This window comes from Sminthopsis crassicaudata, chromosome 4 (assembly GCF_048593235.1).
Source record: "Sminthopsis crassicaudata isolate SCR6 chromosome 4, ASM4859323v1, whole genome shotgun sequence".
NCBI classification, from domain to species: domain Eukaryota; kingdom Metazoa; phylum Chordata; class Mammalia; order Dasyuromorphia; family Dasyuridae; genus Sminthopsis; species Sminthopsis crassicaudata.
In genome coordinates, this window is record NC_133620.1 from 1,028,407 (window position 1) to 1,052,779 (window position 24,373).

General features: G+C 40.0%; 1 protein-coding gene across 1 annotated transcript in view; it reads right to left on the minus strand.

The window, feature by feature from the left end:
• The window catches only part of NEGR1 (neuronal growth regulator 1), a 1,167,619-nt gene that overhangs the window by 367,397 nt on the left and 775,849 nt on the right, over window positions 1–24,373 (minus strand). The window contains exon 4 of the mRNA XM_074265586.1: window positions 372–503. Within this exon, the coding sequence (XP_074121687.1) occupies window positions 372–503 (132 nt within the window). The remainder of the gene's footprint in view (window positions 1–371; window positions 504–24,373) is intronic.

Here is a 24,373-nt window from a genome sequence, read left to right on the forward strand (position 1 = left end):
ACAGGCCCATTAGGGTCTGTAGAGGGTTATACTCCAGCCTAAAGTTCAATCAAGGCAGAAAAAAATGCCCCATGCTGATAGCGCTTCTGAGATAAGGTACCACAATTTAGGGAGCCCAGGGTCAGGAGGCCCCGAGAAGTGTCATGGCTTTTCCATCTCCCTGAGTTATTGGAGGGTTCTTTGGGACCATCAATGTCACAGTCAGCCCATGGCTGCCAGTGTGCCCCAGTGAGAAAATCTTGACTCCCAGTGGCTTCTGCGTAAACCCAACACCAAATGCACTGCTTCTGGCACGCTTCCCTTAGATGTATTACCATCTCTGATGCTTTGGTTTTCATTTCTTTTTTGTGATTATAAGGAATGGAACTTACAGTTCACGACGATTTTAACTTTTTTCACATCTGGGAACGACACGTCATTTTGCGCTCCACACTCGTATTCCCCGGCCTGGTCCCTTGTGATTCCGTAGATGTCCAAGTACTGCCCGCTCTCAAATGGTTTTGCTACAAGGGGAGGAAAATCAAACAAACATTACAGTAAGTTGAACTGTCACCCCTAGAGGAAGCTTCATTCAAGGAAAACAATCATTTGGTGACTTTTCCTAAGATATTGTTTACATACTCTTTCACATGGAACTGGGAGTAATTAATGACTCAATCCTTTGCACAGAGAACATCCAAAAGGAAAACAAATGGCATCAACTTAGATGCTGATGTGGGAATTCCTGTAATCACGGTTTCCCTGGAAAGGGTATACACATGGCTTCTTTTAAAATTGATTATGTTCTCTTTACCTTGACACAGTCCAAACAGCTTGCACATTTGGCTCAATGGCTGAATTCAATAACCTTGGAGCCTTCTAGGACACATGCTGGACTGGTGTGAGGGATGACTGATAATGCTTCATGTGAATGATTTTGATCTTTCCTTTTACTCTGGAAAATGGGCAATGCTGCTCAGATTTTAAGTTATAGTGGTCTAATGCAAAGAGGAACATTTAGGACTGATGTGGGATGAGCTAAAGGAGACCACCTTCCTAAAAGCTAAAGCTATTCAGATATACAGAAACATGATCTAGTAGATAAGACCTAAGAGTCAAGACAATAATAGTTTAGCTAATGCATATTTATCTGTTTATATAATATTTATATATTATAACCCGCTTTATGGTTTGTAATGTGATATCTATCATCTATCATTTATCTATCATCTATCTATTTATATACCTATCATCTTTTTTTCTATCATCCATCTATATATCCATCCACTCACCCATTTATCCATCCATCCATCTATATGTATGTCTATCTATTTATCTATTTATCCATCTATCTAATCTGTCTATCCATCTATCTGTCTATCCACTTATCTGTTTCTCTCTGTCTCTCTCTGTCTCTCTGTCTCTCTCTCTCTGTCTCTCTGTCTCTCTCTGTCTCTCTCTGTCTCTCTTTGTCTCTGTCTCTCTCTGTATCTGTCTCTGTCTCTCTCTGTCTCTGTCTCTCTCTGTCTTTGTCTCTCTCTGTCTTTGTCTCTGTCTCTCTTTCTCTCTCTCTCTCTCCTCATTTGTCTGTCTGTCTGTCTGTCTGTCTCTCTCTCTCTCTCTCTCTCTCTCTCTCTCTCTCTCTCTCTCTCTCTCTCTCTCCTCATTTGCTCAGGCCTGTGAGGTAGATGATAATATCACTATTTTACAGATGAGGAGGTTAAACCAAGAGATATTGGATCATTGGCCCAGACTCACTCAATGGCAAGTGTTCAAGAGACCTTTGAACTAGGGTCTTACTGAGCCCCCTCCAGCACTTGGGACATGTGGGCACCTCAGTGTGGGTTTAAATCCTGCCTCAGACCTCTGCTTTCTCTGTGGTTTAGGGCTCATTCCCTAACTCCTCTGGGATTTCCTCACCAGTAAGATGAGGGCATTGGGTTAGATGACCTTGAGCTTTAGCTCTGTGATCCTGTGAGGAGCTGGGGACTTGTGCTCACTGGAGGCCTTTAAGCTACGGCTGGATAAGCGCTCGCCATGTTTGTTAGAGAAGCATGGCTTGGATTAGTGGCCGACAAGCCCTTTCTTAATATTGTTATTCTGTGAAATGGCATCAGGCTAGGTCAGATCACATTTTCCTACTTTGAAAGGGTCCCAAGCAAAATGAGAAATGTCCACACTAAGGAGGGACAAAGAGGGGAAAGAGTAGTGACCTCAGGCCTCGGTGTGATTCACATTTCCATCCTTTCCTCACTGAAGCTGAACCCACCATATTCCACTGTATTTCTACCTAACTCCTCAAAATTAATATTAAGAACCTCAGGTTGTCTTTCGTGATGACAGACTGGCAAAGTGGACATAGAGCTAGCCTTGGATCCAGGAAGGACCCACACGCTCTAACCCTGTCATTTAAGGGCAGCACGCAGAAGTTAGTGACTATCAGGGCTCTCTAGGCAACTCTTTATTAGTCGAGGGAGTTTTCTCACCTGGGATTTTTCAGATAAGGAGAGACTTCTAGGAGAACCTGCATTAGTTCCTACTATTTACTAAGTACTGGAAAGAAAAAGAAAGGCATAAATTGTCCCTGACCTCACAGAGCTCAGAGAGTCATTGAAAAGATGGGTCAATAACTATGTTCAAACAAGCTATTCACTGGGTAAATAGAAAGTAATCACTGGAGAGAAAGTTATAGAATTAAGAAGACTTGGGAAGGACTTCTGGGAGAAAGAGAAATTTTAGGTGAAATTTGGAAGGAGAGCAGGAGGCAAAGGAGCCTAGCCACAGGAGACACTGACTATCCTCAGAGCTGAGAGATGGAGGAGCTTGTGGGAAAGAATGGTCCGGATGCTGGTTTCCCCGGATCTCAGAATACAGGGGGAGAGTGGAGTAGAGGAAGACTAGAAGAATAAGAAGAAACAGGGCTCTCAAAGGCTTTAAAAACCAAAGAAAGGATTTTATGTTTGATCCTGGAGGTAATAGAAAATCTCTGAGTTTTATTGACTAGGAGAATGATAGGGCTAGGGCCTTATTATAGACAGACAGTTTTATAGCTGAGTAAAGGATGGACTGGAGTGTGAAGGTAGGTCAGGGAAATCATACCGAAGCTTTTGTGCTGGCCCAGGGGTGAGGAGATGAGATCTCACACCTGGGGAAGTGTTAGAGGTGAGAAGAGGGCAGGGGATATTCTCTGAAGGAATAAATAAAAAAGTAACTTCACTGCAACTAGGGAAAGTTTCCTTCTTTTTTACTTATAACTCTAGGATCCAGCCCCTGGAAAAAGGATATATAAAAGCCGATGGATAGATTGTTTGAAAGAATGAATGAATGGCTGTATAAATGAATGAATGAAAATCATTTAAGTTTTTACCATTCCAGTCGGCATCCCAAATGCTTTGTAAACAGGTAAAAAAAGGCAAGACAATTCCTTTCCCAGAGACCTTTTATTCCAACATGGGAGTTATTTTTTAACCTGCAGTGTAGGACTTCTTGACATTTTTAAAAAATAGTTTTTATTTACCAATTATCTGCATGGGTAATTTTACAACCTTGACAACTGCCAAACCTTTTGTTCTAATTTTTCCCTCCTTCCCCCCCCCCAAGATTGCAGGTTGACCAATACATGTTAAATATGTTAAAGTATAAATTAAATGCAACATATTATACATGCTTGACATTGTTAAGGGTCCATAAATTTGAATGTGAAAATAAACATTTCATTTTTACGGACTTCTAACTCAAATTGAATATTTCCTTCAATTTAAAATATTAATTTAAAAAGAAGTATATAGACTCTACCAGACTACCAGATGGATCTATAACATAAAAAAAATAAATTAAGGATCCTATCATAAGGAAAGGTAATGCATCCAATGGAATGGCGGTCAGAGAGGAGGGATGTAGATACAGAAATGACCGAATGGTGGAGTGGAGAGTGTTCCTGTGCAAAGAAGTTCATTGCATAATATTTCTGAAAGTATAACAAGCTGAAAATCCATCAGCAGCCCCTGCAGCTATTGAATTCTTCAAAGACTTGGCCCTAATACTTCTGAGTTCTTGAAGCCAGATTTTTAAAATCACCTATTTTTATTACCTACTCTTGATGTTAGGTGGTTTCTCTATTCACCCCCTTTCATATTTTCTTTGTCCTTTGCCACTTTTCAACTCTGCAATGCAATACACTCAAGATTTTAAAGTCTCTGTCACTGCCTTGAGCTCTCTAAAAAACCAAAGGCCTCTCAAACATCTGAGAGTGCTCTGCTGTTGGAAGGAGCTGTGATTTTTGTCAATAGGTACACTCCCTCTTACCTTGTAGTTCACAATCCTTCTATGACTTAGTAGTGGAGGGAAAGCCGTATACTCTTAGAGAGTATATTTTAAAAATCATATGCCAGGAACTTTTCTGGGGATTTTCTGTTATTTTAGTTTTCGGTAAGGTGAAGGCAACTCTTCTTGGTCCATAAAAGGTGAGCTAGCAGAATGTCAGCAGTGCCACTTATGCTAGCCCATGCTTCAAGCAGGTAATGATGATGATGGGAAATTGCCAATAAGCATTTATTAAGCGCCTACTGTAAGCAGACACTGTGGTAGGTGCTGGCAATATGAAAACAAAAATGTTGTCACTCTCAGGGAGCTTACAATCGATTAGACTGCTAACATAGAGAAAGGTTAGTAGCAGAAGCAGACTGCCAAGAAGATGATTAGATACAACAAAACATGAAAGTGGTCGCCATAAAAGCATGATGGTTTGGTGAGCACCTTACAGATGTAATTGGGCTCTTTTGGAGTATAAACATCAGAAGACATACCATAGCAATAAGGACTGTAAAACTGGGATGGAATAGGGAGTCTCAAAGACAGGTGTCCCAAAAGTCTATTCTATTAAAGCTTAAAGTTTCCCTAATACTATATTAGTACTATGTTGACTTGAGAGTCAAGAGTGTAGTAATAGACTAATATAGAGATGATAAAAAGTGGAAAAGAATTGACTTAGATTGGTGAATAGTAAGGAGGTGATCTTGACTTTGCCTACCGAAGTGACATGGGTAGCACAGTGCTAGAGTGCCAGCTATGGAATCAGGTGAACCTGAGTGCAAATCCAGCTTCAGACACTTAGTAGCCGTGTGACCCTGGGCAAGTCAACTTCCCAATCTGTAAGACAAAGGTAATACTAGTATCTACCTCAATGAGTTGTTGATAGGATCATGTGACAATAAATGGAAAGAGTTTTATAAATTATAAAGTTATATTTTATAAACGTGTATAATATCTACATCCACCTTATCTTCCTCATTTAAAACAATCTCCTTGAGGGTAGTGACTTTTTCTTGCTTTTTTTTTTCCTCCAAGGCTTAGCCTGTTATCTAATTTATAAAAATATCTTGTAAATATTCCAGGATCTATATGAGGCACAAAATCCATGGCATTTAACCTCGTGAAGATTACATTTAATGGGGCAGGTAATTTGCACAGAAATAGGTATAATTCACAGAAAACTCATATTTGGGCTGAGTCTTGAAGGAATATCAAGAGTTTGCGAGGTGGAGATGAGGAAAGTGTGTGTTTCAGTCTTGCCCAAATGAATGAGATTAAATAGGGACCAGTAGTCACCCGAAGTGTCTGGAAGGTGGATGGGAAGGTGGATGGCAGCTTTGCATGAAATAAGGCCAGAAAGGTTAGATGGAATCAGTATATGAAAGCTCTTAATACCCTGGCTGACGAGCGTGCTTTTTTCTCCTAGATGAAACAGAACCGAAGGTGTTAAAAGTCTGAAGACTTTTTAGAAGCAACATATAAGAGTGGATATTTGTTCCATATTGATCTCAGTTTATAGAACCACTAGATGCTTGTCCGAGAAAAAAAGGCTTTTTAGCCCAACAATTGATTTGTATTTTTCCAATGTGTAAAAGTTCAGCTAATTGGAGAATGAAAATAAAGTAATAACACTAGCTATAAATCACTGACCAATTCCTGTGATAGTCAATTTATCTTAAAGAGGTAAGAATGCTACTCTCATGACTCATCATAGAATTAGGACTTTTCAAGAAAAATCACAAGTGAATACAACACACACCCGTTAAACAAAATGAAATGAACAACAATGAAGACAACAAAACGAGGGGTAGAATGGTCAGAAAATTGGCACGGCACAGACAACCATCAGTATTTGGTTCTATTTAGTCACCTCTCAGAATTTCCTTCACCATCAAGTCAAAGTTGGCTCTTTGAGAAGGAGTGAGCACAGAAGGCCCCTGGCTTCAGGGCAACACTTTTAAGCTGACCATCCATTTCAGGGGTCTTCCTCAAAACTTAAATTGCCATATCCAACAATGATCTCTTCCTCCTCGAATCTGTTCAGAGTAGTTTGCCAGTACTTTTCTCTTTTCTCTCTCTGTCTCTCTTCTTCTTTCCTTCACTCTTTCCCTTCCTTCCCTCCCTCTCTCCTTCCTTTCCTCTTTCCCTTCCTTCCTTCCTTCCTTCCTTCCTTCCTTCCTTCCTTCCTTCCTTCCTTCCTTCCTTCCTTCCTTCCTTCCTTCCTTCCTTCTTTCCTTCCTTCCTTCCTTCCTTCCTTCCTTCCTTCCTTCCTTCCTTCCTTCCTTCCTTCCTTCCTTCCTTCCTTCCTTCCTTCCTTCCTTCCTTCCTTCCTTCCTTCCTTCCTTCCTTCCTTCCTTCCTTCCTTCCTTCTTTCCTTCCTTCCTTCCTTCCTTCCTTCCTTCCTTCCTTCCTTCCTTCCTTCCTTCCTTCCTTCCTTCCTTCCTTCCTTCCTTCCTTCCTTCCTTCCTTCCTTCTTTCCTTCTTTCCTTCCTTCCTTCCTTCCTTCCTTCCTTCCTTCCTTCCTTCCTTCCTTCCTTCCTTCCTTCCTTCCTTCCTTCCTTCCTTCCTTCCTTCTTTCCTTCCTTCTTTCCTTCTTTCCTTTCTTCCTTCCTTCCTTCCTTCCTTCCTTCCTTCCTCCTTCCTTCCTTCCTTCCTTCCTTCCTTCCTTCCTTCCTTCCTTCCTTCCTTCCTTCCTTCCTTCCTTCCTTCCTTCCTTCCTTCCTTCCTTCTTTCCTTCCTTCTTTCCTTCTTTCCTTTCTTCCTTCCTTCCTTCCTTCCTTCCTTCCTTCCTTCCTTCCTTCCTTCCTTCCTTCCTTCCTTCCTTCCTTCCTTCCTTCCTTCCTTCCTTCCTTCCTTCCTTCCTTTCTTTCTTCCTTCCTTCCTTCCTCATCCATCTTCCTATCATATAGCTCTTTGTTAAATTTATTCACTTATTCATTTGTTCATTTATCTACTCAATCACTTATCCATCCATGTATCCATTTAATTGAAATGAATGTTAACACCCTGTATAAAGACGACCTTATTAGTTGGAAACATCTGTCAGTCTTTGAAAACCACAGTAGCCAATTGGGTGAATCATCAATAATGTGGTCCTTGGGGGTTGATTGCACAGGGCAGTTCCAAAAGAAAATATAAAACATCTAGATTCTCACAAAGAAATTCTTTATGTTCTGATGAGATTACAAAATATTGACTTTCCAGCTGATTGTAACTGTAGTTGTAATTTAAGTGACTGAATCTTGTTAATCTTTATAATTCTGTCAATGTATTTTGTGTTTCTTCTATCATAGTGTCTATGCAACAATAAACAACCTGTTCCATACAAAATTCACATGGGTAGATTCAGTATTTCTTTTGTTCCCCTCTTCGGGGTCCCTAGGCTTACTTTTAATCTTATTTGCCATCACTTGTGTTATCCCCAGGGTAGTGATTACTTAATGAGAAAAGCAGCATAAGAAAAGGTGGTCCACAGGTTGCTCCCAAATGGACTCCCATGACATATTTGGGAATGAAGCAGAATTCCAGGTCCTCTGGGCCCAGATCTGACCCATCAAGGCTCTGTCTGTTTTTGCTATTTCACATTCCAGGAATTAGCAGGGTTCTATAGATAAGATTTTGAGTTGAAGGCCAGGAAAGTCTTGAGTCTCAGCTTTTCCTCTGACATATCCAATGGTGGGACTCCCTTTAATGAATTCATTTCACCATTTGATACTCTATTGAACTCTGAGATTAGAAGTTGCAGTTTCTGACCTATTCCAGAAGAGGGGTTTCCTTGGAAGAAGCTGACGACAACTTGGGCTAAATCCCTGTCCCTAATACGAAGTGAATCAATGTGGATCACCAGAATCAGGGCAAGGGGAATGTCATCCTCATTTGCTTTCCCATGTTCCTCCACTTTTGTCTCATTTTATGCAGGACAAAAGTTGTCAAGTTGTCCATAAATAGTGGTAGGTGGGTTTAGGGGAGGGCTGTATTAAATAAGATTACCTCTGAAATCTCTTCCAGATGTAAATCTACAATCATTTGAAAGGGCAGGTGGATTTCTTCCTCCTTTTCTCCTTTCTCTTTCTCCTTCTCTCTTTCTCTCCTTCTCTCCTCTCTCTCTCTCTCTCTCTCCTCTCTCTCTCTCTCTCTCTCTCTCTCTCTCTCTCTCTCTCTCTCTCTCTCTCTCTCTCTCTCTCTCTCTCTCTCTCTTTCTCCCCAAAAACTCTCAATTCCATCAAGATTCATGCTCCTTAGATTCTTTGGATAAAAAAATTTTGCTTTGCAGAGTAGAATTTCATCTATTAAAACATAACAATATCCTCAATTTAGTTCCTTCCCAAAGGAATAGGGACTAAATCCATAATTTTTTTATTATTGGGAACTTTAAGAGGAGGATACTCCCTTTATCAGTGATTACTTTGTGGCCTCCATCTTTAGAGAGCCTCCTAGAGTACTGACAAACAAAATATTTATAAGAAACCTCAGGGTTTGCAAAGTACTTTTCAAATGTTATCTTGCCTTATTCCAATAATCATGGATAGTGGTGGTGGGAAGGCTATAATGTCTCTTTTCTAAATGAGGAAACTGAGTCACATAGAGGGTAGGTGATTATCCCAGATCTGCCTGGTCACGCAGACTGAGGCCAGATTTGAGCACTTTTTTTGACTGCATGCTTGGCATTCTGTGCCATGTAGGTGCCTAGGTCCCTGACCCAAACACTGGCCCAGGATTACACAGCCAGCATGTCTTATAATAAGGACTAGAACTCCAGTCTCCCTGGATCTGAATCCTCCTGTGTTTCCATGACCAAGTATTGCCTCTCATCAGCTCCAATAAGACTTCCCTAAAATACAGACAAAAAATAGGAATCCACATTATGGTTTTTATGTTAATATTGGGCCAAGCTGCCTTTCCTTCTCTTCATTCAGGAGGGAGAAATTACGCAAAAAGGGTTCACAGAGGAGACAGCTGTTCTTTCCATGCTCAATCGCAATTTGGTTCCATTGTGACCACGTTGCATTCATTTCTTGGAAGAAGATTATTTACTGTCCCTCTGAGCAGAGACATATGTTGTTGGTCAACTTTTCATGAAGCATCCAAAAGGTTCCCAATTACAGTCATATGATTTAACCAAAGTTTCCCTTTGGCAAAGGCAGTTGTCTAAGGCAATGAGACCTTGGCTACAGAAGGCTCAGCTGGAAATCCTGCTGACATGTTCCTATTTTTCCCATAGGGTCTTTTTTAAAAAGTCCTTTACAACCTACTGCCCTCTTACCCTTCCACACTGCTATCGCCTTATCCTCTTTCCATGATTTGGAACTCGGGTTTCTATGTCACTCCCACAAGAGCTTTGATATTTCCCTTTCTCCTCTTGATTCAAACTATCTCCCTTCTCTCCATTTCTTTGACTTTCCATCAAGTTTCAGCCAATAAGTCTTTCCTCGTCTATTTAATGATTATACATTCTCTCTTCTAATTTACTGAAGATATAGATTGTCCATAGTTGTTCACATTTTTCACCATTTTAAGTTGTGAACTCCATGAACCTATTTGTCACGTCTATCTTATCTATCTTAACTCTTATCTATCTCATCTAACCATCCATCCATCCATCTATCCATATATCTACCCATCCATTCTGTTTATCTATTTCTCTATCTATCTACACACATGCACACTTGTACACACACAATTTAGATAAAATATACTTGTCCAGGGTGTTTCACACAGAGATAGATATAAAGATATATACATGAACGTAATGAAGTGGAATAAGGATCCGCACCTAGGTTCAGGTAGACTATATTTTTGACTTCAAATCTGGTCTCAGACACTTACTAGCTGTGTGATTCTGGGTCACCTCATCTTGCTTATCTCAATTTCCTGAGGTATTACATATTTTCTATACACTGTATATTTTATATACTTATATATTTATATATGCTGTATATATATTTATATTTATATATACAGTATATTTATATATACTGGTTTATATACATTTATATACATTGGTTTGTGTATAGTGGATTTTTTTTGGCCTTTTTTTATATCCATCACTCAGCACAGTGTCTAAAACATAGTACATATTTTTTTTATGTTTTGAACATAGTACATATTTAATCAAAGCTTATTATCTAGTATATTGACTGACAGTGGGCTGAGGCCTTTTCAGTTAAACATTTGGTAAAGAGAATAAAATCAAAGAAAAAGGAAAAAGAAAAAGGAGAAGGAGAAAGAAAGAAAGGGAAAGTTAGATGGAGAAGAAATATACAGAGAAGAAGGGGGAGAGAGATTTATTTCTCTTGTAATCCTAAGTATTGTATATATTGGAGAAAAATATTATTCTGAGAAGGGTATATAAGCTTCATCAATCTTCCAAAGGGATCTATGACAAAACATGGTTAAGAGTCTCTGACCAAGGGTATTTTGCAAAGGATTTTCTTTTTCTCCTTTCAGTCAAGAGAAACCTTTATTTTAAAATAATCTTTCCAGAAATGCTTACATTACCAAGGGTGCTCTCCACCCATGGGAGAAAAAGAGTATAGCCCAGAGCCATAACTAGAATTTTTTGAGCCCTGGGCAAGCACCAGAAATGCCTTAGGCAAGCTGAATGAAGGACAATTTCAGTTAAAGAGGAATGGGAAGGAGGCAAAGCCTGCAGACTTGGACTGAGTCATTTCTGGGGAGGCTGCTCAGGGGGATTGGGGAGTGGGGTGGAGATAGGAGCCTGCTGAAATGTTTCCAAGGCATTTAGTGCCCTCTCAATCACGTCCCCTTTAAATCCAGGAGCCAATAGTCAAACCCTGAGTAAAATGAGTCACCCCTACTTTGTCATAGATCACTATGTCTGCTTTTCAGGAAGAAAACAAACCAACAAAAAAAAAATAAATGCTGACTCCTTTTCTGTTTAGCAAAGCAGAGAAAGAGCATAAGATCCGAAACATGGGAGCTGGCTTCAGATCCTGCCTTGATTACTGGCACTTTGTTCATCGTATATAATCAATATCAAGTATTTATTAGATATCAACTGCAAAAGCACTTTTCTAAGTACTTTAGTTATTAAAATTCAGTTCCCTCTTTTGTAAAATGAGCAGTCTCCAATTCTTTATCTGGAGTCCAGGAATATTTCTGAAAATGTTTTGATTACTTCAATATAAGTATTTTTTTGGTAACCCTAAGTATTTTATACATTAAAAAAATGTTCTAAGAAGGGGTCCAATTATCTTTACAAGACTGGCAAAGCGAGCAAGGATACTCCTCCATTAGATCATCTTTGAGCTTCCTTGCAGACAGAAACCATATTTTATTCCAGAGACAGACTGGACTATTATAAGTTCCATAGCCCTTTAAATACACAATTCAATCAGTGAGCACATTTTATTGAGTAATCTATGTGTCAGACACTGTGCTAAGGGTTTGGGATACAAGGAAAGGCAAACAACAACAACAACAACAACAAAAACAATGACAACAACAACAACAACAACAACAAAATTTCTAATTTCAAGATGCTCTGGTCCCATGAGAGACAAATAGTGGGCTGTGAAAGGTGCTGAAATGTCCCTGTTTTCCAGAATGTTTTAAGGCCTCTCCCTTGTGCTAAAAGTAGTGACACTTTAGACTTAAAGCCTTGTTTCCCAAATGTGGCTTTCAATATATTAATGTGTCATGAGGGAGAGGTACCCAATCATCATGCCATATTATGTTAGATATCCGATAACTGAATTAGCTCGCTGTCAGTTAGCACAGAGGCATATTGTGGGACAGTTTTTGGGGGCAGGGAAAGAAACACTCTGATCTAGGTGAAAGTAGTAAAAAAAAAAAAAAAAAGGTCTGGACCCAGGGATGCTGACAGGAAGGAAGTCACTGCAGTCAGTCAGCCTTGACATTCATAGGAGGTTAGACAGACCCTGAATGTATGAAGAATGGGCAAATAGGGGAGAAATTGGGGGCCAAGTGGTGGAGGTGGCCAGACGCTGATGATGAATTCTATTTCCTGGTTTTAACTTAGGTTAGGCTTTAGATACAAGGTGAAAGAATACCCTTCCCTTAGTGCCAGAGACAAGTATTCACTCTTGTCACTACCAGATCCATCACCGACAGGCAGTAATGCAGACTGGGTGAGAGGAAGAAGATAAAGGAAAAATTGATGTAAGCCCAGGAACATAGAGGGGAGTTATAGGCAGAAAGCTAGTCTTATCCGGGAGATTTAACAAATCATTCTTTTCAACAGCAGGCTGAAAGTGAACTCTGTAACAATGGAGATTCTTGCTTTCATTTAGATTCCTTCTTTGGAGCAATTCAACAGTTAAAACCATTAGTTTTGCTTAGAAGAGCCCCAGAGTCTCCTGAGAGAGAACATCAGCTAGCTCGGCAAGAGCCTTTCCAAATTGTAACGGGGGGATATAAGTCAGATTAGATAAAAAGCATTAATTTATAACATAACGGGGTAGGGGGAATTAGCATTGTAAAGGGCTTGCACATTCACAAGTAAAGTATTGACACTGCAAATGCTTTGGGAAATTGTGTTCTCTTCAGAAGGTAGAAAACAAGAAATGATGACAACTTGGCAAAGATGTACACCCAGATTTTCCTGGGGTAGCTTTCCTGGGAAGCCTACTGGAGTAGTGCCTGAGAATTCTCATTCCAACCTTTCAGACTTGAATCTCTTGCCCCTCCATCTGAAATCCTACCTGGGAAGATTTCTTTCAGTGAATAAGGGGGCAGAGAGCTCGAACCATGGAGGGAAACACGATACTTGTAAAAGGAAACTGGGAAATGGTGACCAAAATGTTATTGATAAACAACTAAATCATATTTGCAAAAAAAAAAAAAAAAAAGGAAAAGAAAAGAATAAGAATGAAGCTGATATATCTTTTCCAAGAGTGTAAAATATATGGTTAATATTGCTACCATCCTCTCTCATTAAATCAGCTTGCTAATCCACTAAAATCTAGTAATTCTATTCTTCACCTTCCATAGCAAATTATCTTATTTAAAAATAGTAAGGCATTCACTCCTTTGAACTATATAAATTCTTATTCACTCCACCTTCCTATTTTGTGTGTAAATATGCATATTTGCATTTGAGCCCCAATCATCACAAATAATGAATCCCAAGAAGATGTCCTGTATATTTGAATCTGTACCATTTGAAGTCATAATTATATAAAACATGGTGATTGGTTCCATCCCAGCGGAAATATGCAGTGCGACTTGAACAATGTGGGCAATTCATGGGATTCATTATTTGTAATAAGGGCCTAGCTGCTTTGTGCGTGTATACATATGCAAACATACGTAACCATATATACAACTAAATATGCTCATTTAGGTAAGAAATGAGAGCGAGAGAGAGAGAAAGAGAAAGAGAGAGAGAGAGAGAGAGAGAGAGAGAGAGAGACAGAGACAGAGAGAGAGACAGAAAGAGAGAGAGAGACAGAGAGTGAGAGAGAGAGAGAGAGATGAGAGAGAGAGAGAGAGAGAGAGAGAGAGAGAGAGAGAGAGAGAGAGAGGAGGGAGGGAGAGAGAGAGGAGGGAGGGAGGGAGGGAGGGAGGAAGAGAGAGAGAGAGAGAGAGAGAGAGGGAGGGAGGGAGAGAGAGCGCACAATTCACTCCATCTTCCCTATTTTGTGTGTAAATATGCATATTTGCATTTGAGCCTCAATCATCACAAGTAATGAATCCCAAGAAGATGTCCTGCATATTTGAATCTGTACCATTTGAAGTCATAATTATATAAAACATGGTGATTGGTTCCATCCCAATGGAAATATGCAGTGCGACTTGAACAATGTGGGCAATAGAGAGATAAGGAGGGATGGAGAGAGAGAGAGAGAGAGAGAGAGAGAGAGAGAGAGATGAGAGAGAGAGAGAGAGAGAGAGAGAGAGAGAGAGAGAGAAAGATGAGAGAGAGAGAGAGAGAGAGAGAGAGAGAGAGAGAGAGAGAGAGAGAGAGAGAGAGAGAAAGAGGAGAGAGAGAGAGAGAGAGAGAGAGAGAGAGAGAGAGAGAGAGAGAGAGAGAGGGCTTAGTCAAAAATAATTAAAGTTGAGGATCATCTGAAAGGCAATGATGGAATACACAGTAGGAATTAATATGAAGAAACATTACTAACCCAGTTTCCTAAAATAAAAGTAATATACAAATATCACTATAGTTATAATTGAATAGAAAATGAAGGGTTGCTTTTGTATACACATAGATGAGATAACTAAAGGACAGTCTGTACATTCTCTTTTATCAAGTCTCTGATATGTCAATGAAACTGGAGCAAACTCTCTCCCTCCCCACCCAAGGCAATGCCTGGACCTGTTGTGGTTGATATTTTGGAAGTCAAGGGCAAGAAACACACACGATGAGAAGACAGGGATGGATTTCAATCTGTACTGATGACATTACACAGAAATAGCAAAGTAAACCTTCACGGGTTTGTGAATGGTACAAATGATTTGAACATCATGCAGGTTTTCTATTAATGGTTTCCCAACAACCTTTTTATTGTTGGATGCCTTTTTTATCTTATCAGGAATTTTATCTAGCAGTTTGCTGGGGTAGCTTCTCACACCCAATATTTCCTCCAACTCTTAACCCTTTTGTTGTCTATGAGCTTCCTGACACTAGATTTACAGAAAGAGGGGCTGCTGTTTTATCATTTACTACTCAAAAAAACCTCAAACAAACCCTTTCACCCTATTAAGCCTTAGTTCTTTCACTCACTAAAAGGAGTTGGACTAGATGACCTTTTCAGCCTTTCTGGACCTAGGTCAATGAAATATTTTCCCTCCATCATTCACCCTTCCATTCCTTTTTCTTTTCTTTTCACTGAACCTCTCTTCCTCTCCTTGTAAGCGGAGATGTTTTCATGTGGGCAGATGTAGTATCATTCCAAGCTTTCCCTGCCCTGTTGCAATAATCTGGATGAAGGGTGATGAGGGACTGAACAGAGTGGTGCTTCTAGGAGTGGAGAGAAGGGCACATAAACAGTACCTACCGAAAAGCCAGACAGCAAGATTTGTCGAGAGGTAGAAAATCCATGGAGGGAATGCAAGAAAGGAGAATCACTGCAAAGTTCTGAACCTAGGACACTGAGAGGATAGCCGCGGGGCAGGAGCAAAGGCTACAAGGAGCTCAAGAAGAATGAGGAAGGATTTTTTTTTTAAATCATTAGATTTGACAATTGGGAAATCATTGATTTGTCATAGAATGCCCCAACTTTGCTGCTCAGCATCAGTGGCAAACCCGAATGAGCTCTTCCTTTAGATAAAAGGATCTGGATTTGAATCCTGACTCTTTTATTGGCCAGGGCACCTTGAGCGAGTGCCTTTTACTAATCTGTGGAATGATGGGGTTTTATTTAATGAACTCTAAAGTTTCTTTTATGCATTTTTAAACAACCAACTTAAAAAAAAAACAGGCATTTTGTAAGATAATTTTTCTAGCACTCTTCAAAGGTTTTCTTCCCAGAGGACATCCCCCAGAAGGAGCACACGGGGGCTGCTCTCTTGTTATTCCTTGCAGAATTTCAGGGCCTGGCTCTCGCCATCCATTTTCTGTTCTTTCCTTTTGGTCCACTTCCTAATCAGCCTTGGATTGTGGCCCTGCTTGTACTATTTGCTTTGTGGCTTGAAAGGGATAATATCCTGCCTCTGCTGAGATCAATATCCCTGCCACTCAGTGGTGATAGAAGAGCTGGCTTTATCTCTCCAGCAGCACGGCCCTTCCTGCTCCACGGCTGCACGGGTTCCTCCGGCTGTCATCGGCCCAGGTTGAAAAATATCAACATTCTTCAGAAAGGGCACGTGGACTGAGGAATTGGCAAGAGATAGCTGCCGGGGCCTGATGCAGGTAGAGGCCCTGGGATAATGAATCACGACAGCCCCGAGCCAGCAGAGCCACTGTCGAAAACTTAGGGGAAGGGCTTAGGGAGGTCTTACTGCAGGATATTGCTGTTACCCTCCAGTGTCTTCCAGATGCTTGATGAAATACTGGCTCTCGGGGGTTTGTATTCACTGGCAGGTAATCATGCAGTAACGGAGTATTTTTTATACCCACTGAGAATAGGGAGCAGGAGAGGTGGGGGAAGAGAAAATCCACCTGCCTCCTTTCTGCCCGTATCCCCCATAAATCTGCCGTGATGGAGAGGTTGCTGCTGGGGGCTGCAGGCTTCCATCACATCCAGGGGAAGAATTCTAAGTTATCAACCCTTAGGGAGATCCAGTGCCCACCAGAACCTAGCCCCTGCAATACATCAAGGGGTGCCTCAGCCAGAGGGGGAAGCATCTGAGTACTTGGCCCCGTTCCGTCCCTGTGGCCACATCAATAGCTCCAAGGAGGGATTGCCTGTGAACCGAGGCTAGATTTTTTATTACTCATACTGAATGAAGAAGAATTGGACTATATATTATCAACTGAAGCTGCAACTGGTTAATAACCCCCACATCTTTTTTTTAAACCACTTTTCTCCTAGGTTTGCCTTGTTTTAGTTTGCTGCTTTCCCTAACCTTTTGACTTTAATCGAACGAATGATATCTTGTAAGAATTACTTAATATTTTTGAAAAATCACTCATTCCCTGGTGTTGGACTCATGTGTACGGCTGAATTAGGCTCCAGCAACCCTAAATGATAGGCCTGATGACCAGAGTACCAACCTCAACACCACCAATAATAATACCGCTGCTATTTGGCTCTGATTGGCTTTCAAGTTCTCACCCTGCTTTATGCCCGTTATCTCATTTGGACACTGCAAAGGGCATTTGCCCCCAGGAGTAATGAATAGATTCTTTTTTGGGTCAGGAAGAACTATACCACATAACTTCACCTCTCAGGGCCACAGACAAGAATGGAGATTCTAAGCTACACTGGTATCCTCTTCTCTTCTTTTCTAAATTATGATTGTGCTCTTGGAGCAGGATTCTTGGGGAGCTTCTGGAGGCAGCCTTCGTTTCAGTTCAGTTCAATAATCCCAAAATGCAGGCAGGAGTTAAAGTCCAGATCTTTTATTGTGTCCTTCAAAATCCTGAATCTTTTCCTGGGGCCCGGTTAGCTTTAGTAGAGGCCTATCTCTCTTCTTGGCTCCCGAGAGCTCTTGTCCAAATGACTCCAGCCTCTCGTCTTCCCAATGTCTCCGGCCAGCAAAAACGTCGACGTGGGAATGAATCTGACTCTGAATCTCCTAGAGTGTGGGATTGTGGTTTCCCGGAAGTCAATCCTAGTTGGGAATCTCTCAAAATCCTCTCCTCCAAAGTCCTCTGAAGTTCCCCTGGGAAGTCCTCTTCTTGATTGAATCCTGACTGAATCTTCTTCCCAGAGCTTGTCCTTTTATATGCTCTCTAAAGGTATGAAGTCTAATATGTGAACCAATGAGAGAACTCTTTTAAAGGTGTAAACTCCTTTAAAGGTTTGAACTCCTTTAAAGGTGTGAACTAAGTACATAAGTACCTTGTAAGAATCCTAACACATTGGGAGAGTTCAGATGGAGAGCTAGTCTAGGAGTGCTGAAGATTGAATATCCAAATAATAGCATTATCACTTAGTAGCTGTGTGGTCATGGGAAAGTCTTTCCATTATCTGAATCTCAGAAACTTGAAATTCAAAGGACTTGGACTATCCCACCTCACAGCTCCCTTCCAGCTTCAATCCGTGATCCCATCACCTGCACTGTTAGAAGAAATGTTTGCTTTCCTCTTGAAGCTGCTCTCATGACTCCTTCCTGACATTTTCTCCAGAAAATTTTTCACCCTGGAAACTCATTCCAGTCCTGGACTTCACACAGTGGAATTACGCTGGACTCTCCTGATTGACTGGTTCCTCCCAGAACCTCCATTGTAATGAAGATGCTCTGGTCACCCAGGTGCTTATTCCTCTCGCTCTTGGTTTTTCCATAATTCACTGGATGACTTACTTTCCAGTTCCATTTTATGTGTTATCTTCCCTCCCTGGAATATTAGTTTCTTGAGGACAGGAACTGGCTTTTTTGCTTATATTTCTACCTCTTACTATAATGCCTAGTACATAGTAAGTGCTTAATCAATGGATATTGGATGTGTACCAAGGATATGTAAAAAATGATATCAATAGCAGACACCTTGCTTCCCCCATATATTTATATACACACATATCTGTCTAGCTAAATAACATCAAGCAAATAAACGCCCCTTGGAGAAATTGTGTCAGAGATTACACAAAATTAGCAAAATATAATAAAGTAAGCTTAAGGAAATAGTTAAAAAAATATATCATCAGCATAGCAACATATCCTTATTGAGCACTCACTACATAACCAGTATTGCCAGAGCCACTTTGTGAATTGCAATAAAAATTATCTTTGGTCAAGATCATTTCCTTCATGATGTTCAAAGTGAAGTCACAGAAACAAGAATTAAACCAAGAATCAATAAGCAATGCTGCTGTTTTATGGTAGAGACATTTAATACCTTAGGAGGTCAGAGATAAGGGAGAATTATGTAGCATTCAGAAGTTATAGTCAGAAATGTTCCTACTACACTTATATCCCAGAGAGATGTTAAAGAAGGGAAAGGGACCCACATGTGCAAGAATGTTTGTGGCGCCAGAAACTGGAAATTGAATGGATGCCCATCAATTGGAGAATGGCTGAATAAATTATGAAATATGAATATTATGGAATATTATTGTTCTATAAGAAATGACTAACAGGATGATTTCAGAAAGGCCTGGAGAGATTGACAGGAACTGATGCTGAGTGAAATGAGCAGAACCAGGAGATCATTATATACTTCAACAATACTACATGAGAATCAATTCTGATGGACATGGCCCTCTTCAACAATGAGATGAACCAAATCAGTTCCAATTGATCAGTAATGAACAGAACCAGCCACACCCAGTGAAAGAGCACTGGGAAATGAATGTGGTTCACAGCACACATTTATACTCTTTCTGTTGTTGTTTGCTTGCATTTTTGTTTTTCTTTCCAGGTTATTTTTACCTTCTTTCTAAATCCATTTTTCTTGTGAACAAGATAACCGTATAAATATGTATACATACATTGTATTTAACATATACTTTAACATATTTAACGTGTATAGGACTACCTGCCATCTAGGGGAGGGTGTGAAGGGAAGGAAAGGAAAAGTTGGAACAAAAGTTTTTGCAAGGGTCAATAAAAAACTATAAAAATAATAACAAAGAAGTTATATTCGGCCTAATTTTACCAGTCCAATGAAAACATGACGTTGAGTAAAACAACATTACTGGCTAGTTACATGGGCACAATATGATAAAATCACAAGTGATTGATTGACCAAAGGATGTCATAGCACGGCTTGGCTATAATGAGGTGACAAGAGATGCAATACTAGGTGACATGGACCTGTCATCAAGGATGGCGTTTTAGATAAAATAGGATTTGGACTAGATCTACAAGGTAAGACATGGACAGGTGATAAGGAAAGTAGAGGGCTTTCTGTGTAGGGGGAATGGTTTCAGGAAAGTCAGGGGAGTAGAAGTGGAATCACAGAATGGGAGACTTGGTAGGAATCATGGCGACCATTTATTTCAGCTCATTATTGAACAGATTTCCTGCCCAACATTCTTACAAAGGTCTTATATAGCCTTTCTTTGAAGACTTGCTGACTTTTGTTTTCCTTCCAGAGCAGTCTATTCTACGTGGAGCTATTTCTAATGTGGGGAAATTCTTCTCTCTACCTCACCTATTTACAGAAAGCAGAGTTTCCCTGGTTCTGCTTTCTGGGGTCAAGCAGAAAGAAAATCTTCTCATCCAAATTCTACTAGACTGTTCCCAAAATCTTCTCTAAGCTACTGACCTCCATTTCTTTCAAATAACTTGAAGTGCCATGTTCGGAAGGCCTTTCATCATCCCACTCACCTCCTTTAGAAGTTGAACAACCTACAAAAATGGGTTTTCAAGAACTGAACACCAGAGGACAGATGTTGCAAACAGCAGCTTAAGTCAAGAACTGAACACCAGAGGACAGATGTTGCAAACAGTAGCTTAAGTCAAGAACTGAACACCAGAGGAACAAACAGCAGCTTAAGTCATTGTCCATTGCAAGGCACTAAATTTGACACTGAGATCTGAGATATCTTTACCTCCAATACTTGCTAGTTATGTGATCCTACACAAAAATGAGGTATATATTCTATAAGGAAAGTGCTGTAACCCTACGAATAGTAGAGAAAATAAAATCAACTGCAAGATTGCCAAGACATCATGAGCATCTTGATGAGGCTGTGGGCGAAGTCCCTCTTCTCTCATTCATCAATGTGTGGGCTTATATTGCTAGGGTTGATCTTTTAGGGAAGATTATGTGAGATTTTTATGGAAACTGCTTTGCAAAACTTAGAATTTGCTTTCTTGTCAATGTTCTTATTGTTACGTCATTGATTAAGGGAAGAACATCCCAGGTTTAGGTCACTTCTCTAGTTGCTCCACTGTGGATCACTCTTTAGTTTTATAGTAATATTGGGCTGTTCTTTCACAGTAATAAAACTCTTCCCCAAATTGGGTTAAATATTTAGTACAGTCATCCTTTTTTTAGTTGTCAGATGAGGAATATGATACAGAAGAATTAAGATGGTCACATCTACAATTCATCTCAAAGCCAGAATTTCCTGAGTTTAGGTCCAGCTCTGCTATCTGTCTAAGAAGGCAGATCTGGCTGCAGGGCCAGCAGACTGAGATGGGAGGGATGAGCTCATGTTGAAGGATGCTGCCCAATGAGATTGGGTCAGGCTGGTAGAATAAGGCCACTGGCTAACTTGGGACATCAGAATGTTAACTGGGACAGGGGATACAGAGAGGAGACTAATGTGAAGGGAGTTAGTATGATAAGGCCCTTGAAGAGATCTAAGATTAGTACTAAGGGCTACAAACTGAATCAGAAAAATAAAAAAAGTGGAATTTAATGGGCCAAGGTTGGCCAAGGAAATATAAAGGCATGGGCCAATGGTAGCTGAGTATCCTGTATAGGCCAGAAGTTCATGTCTACAATGGTCCTAGAAATCTGATGCTGCTGGACAATGGAAAGTGAAATTCAAGTGGGAGCGGAAGGGGAACCCTGGAAAAAAGTAGTAGTGACTCAAGTGCATTGAAGCCTCCTCCCCCAAGAGATAGAACAACAGGGTAGAGGCTCTTTGGCTAGACTGAGGCAGTGGGAGAAGAGCCAAATGGAGCCATTCACTGCCAGAGGATATTCTTTGAAGTGGAAGGGAACATACTCTGCTGTAAGGAGTCATATAGGGATTATATGGGCAAGGAGAGAGTGTTCCTGACTCCTCAGTCAGTAATTGGGCATTACTCATTCTTGGGCAGAAGTGATGGAAAGAGTGAGTGGATGAATAAAAAATTGTCATTACAAATTAGCCAAGCATTGTGCTAAATATGATAGATATAAATGCAAAACCAAAACAACAACAACAACAACAACAACAACAACAACAACTACAGAAACAACAGCAACAAACAAAACAGAGAGTCTCCAGCCCTAGAGGAGCTCATGTTGGAACAGGGAGAGGGGATGGCTATAGGAGATAGGTGTCCAGGGAGAGAAGTAACAGAAATGGTAAATGGCACCATGTAGCAATCAATAGATGTCTCGTTTTCAGTGACATTATTGTTAATTTAATCATTCTCTCTAGAGCTGGTGGGAAAAGGCAAGATAGAAGGGCAAGAAGGGTCCCATAAATTGCATGTAGAGTGAGAAAGCCCATGGAAAGGTAAGGTGGGTTTGGGGTACAGTAGATGAGATGAACCCTCACTGATCAGGAGCTCAAGGAATGGGAGTTGGAGAAGAATAAAACAAAATAGCTCTTTTAAGGTGATCAATCTTGAAACGGGTTGGTAATAGTTTAACAAATATTAATAGGGAGAAGAAAAGAATTCTGAAATGGTTAAGAATACATCAGGAAACTGTATCTCAAGATCAGAAACCAAATCTGGGACATAACCCAGCCACCAACAGACTAGACAATGTTTTAGAAAAAAAAAAGATAGAAAAAAGACAAAATTTTATTACAAACAAAATCTAATAAAAATAGTCAATGTAATTTTCAAAATGGAACATCTTTTCTGACAAAACGGCTAAGTGGATGAGAAATGAAGGAGACAGCTTTTGTGATGGAGATGAGTCCAGATACCAAAAGACATATTTCAGAATTTGGAGAGAATGATGTCTGTAAAGGGAAAGGACACAGGGACTAAAATCACAGACTGAGGGAATAAACAGACAACTTGGCCACCCCCCAAATCATCTTGATTCATAGAGTTGTAAATGGTAGCCATTGATCAATTGCAGTTTTGCCTCTGGGGTCAAGTGGAAAATAGTCAATAGTAGAAAATGTCAGATCTTCATATTCTGGAGGGGAATTATCATGTTCCCCTCAGGGTTATTTTCTCCAGGCCAAATAACCCCAATTCTTTTCATTAATTTTCCTATAAATAAACTCAGCATCCGACATTGAGGTATTGATGACCTTCTTAAATTTTGAAGGCAAGAACACTAATATACTAACATACTAATACAGATAAGGTCTGATAAGAACACAGGACAGCAAGATGAAGGCTGCCTTCTACATGGCTACACATGGCATTAGTCTAAGATACATGGAAATTCAAAGAATATTGGAAGTCAAAGCATATGTGTATAGATATGGTCTCTATATACATATATAGATAGATATAGTATAATTATATCTCTTTATACTGCATCTATATATAGTATTTGCTATCCTGGTTTTCATTATAAAAGTTTATATTTTGGAAAAAACATTTTTCAAAGAATATATATATATATATATATATATATATATATATATATATATATATATATATATATATATATATATATATATTAGGAGAGAGAGAGAAAGAGAGAGAGAGAGAGAGAGAGAGAGAGAGAGAGAGAGAGAGAGAGAGAGAGAGAGAGAGAGAGAGAGAGAGAGAGGTAATCAGAGTTAAATAACTTGCTCAGGGTCACGTAGCTCATAAGTGTCCAAGTGTCTGAAGCCAGATTTGAATTCAATTCCTCCTGACTCCAGGGCTACTGTTCCATCCACTTTGATCCAGAGAATAGCTTTTTCACAAAATTGAGTGGAACCCACCACAGCAATGTTGTTCTGATGAGAACCTTGCAAATAATTGCAGTTGACATGTATGGGATGCTCTAAAGTTTTCAAAGATCTTTATGAACATTTTATTGTTAGGATTACTAGGTGCTAACTCGGTTGTCTAATTTAGCCTGGTACTTAACAATTCTCTAGCTCAGAGTTCACACCTTTAGTTCAAACCTTTAAAGGAGTTTATACCTTTAAAGAAGCAAGTTCATTAGTTGTAGGAGTTCCCACAAGCCCATGGGAGTACCCACAAGCCCATTCTCTGGGAGGATAAAAAGAGGAACATTGAGTCTGGAAGGAAGCAGTCTGGATTGGGTTAAAGACAAGACTTCCCGGAAGCTTGAGGAGATTCAGAGCCAGGATTCAGGTAGAAGAGGATTCGAGATTCTACTTTCACTCTGGCTGGAGGCTCCAGAAGCCTCCCAAGAAACCTGCTCACAGAGAAAAGGATTTAGAAACCTCCTCCCAGAGAAGGATTACAATTGAGAGAAAACAGGATATTATATTTTATCTCAATGAGACTCATGTGATATAGGTTCTGCAAATATTATAGTGCAGAGGTGAGACTAGATCCCACTTTTTTGTTGTTGTTGTTGTTATTGTTGTTGTTGTTGTTGTTTTGTTTGTTTGTTTGTTCGTTTGTTTGTTTGTTTTTGACTCCAAGTTCCTCACCAGTTATGTTATGCCATTCTGAACAGGAAATGTACAGGCTACCTCCAACTGAACCAAAACTACCCAAAAATGTTTATTGAACACCAATTGTGTCATACACTGCAATGGGTGAAGAGGATATAGTGATGAAATGAAAAATAAAATAATCTCTGCTCTCCTCTGCTCTTCTATTAGAAAGTATACTATACCAAACTGAGGAATATACTTGATATTTTGAGAAGGGAAAGTTAACAATTAGTGGAATCAAAAGCCACCTGTAGGAATGGTCAGTAAGTTACCTGGTCAATAAGCATTAAGTTTCTACCATG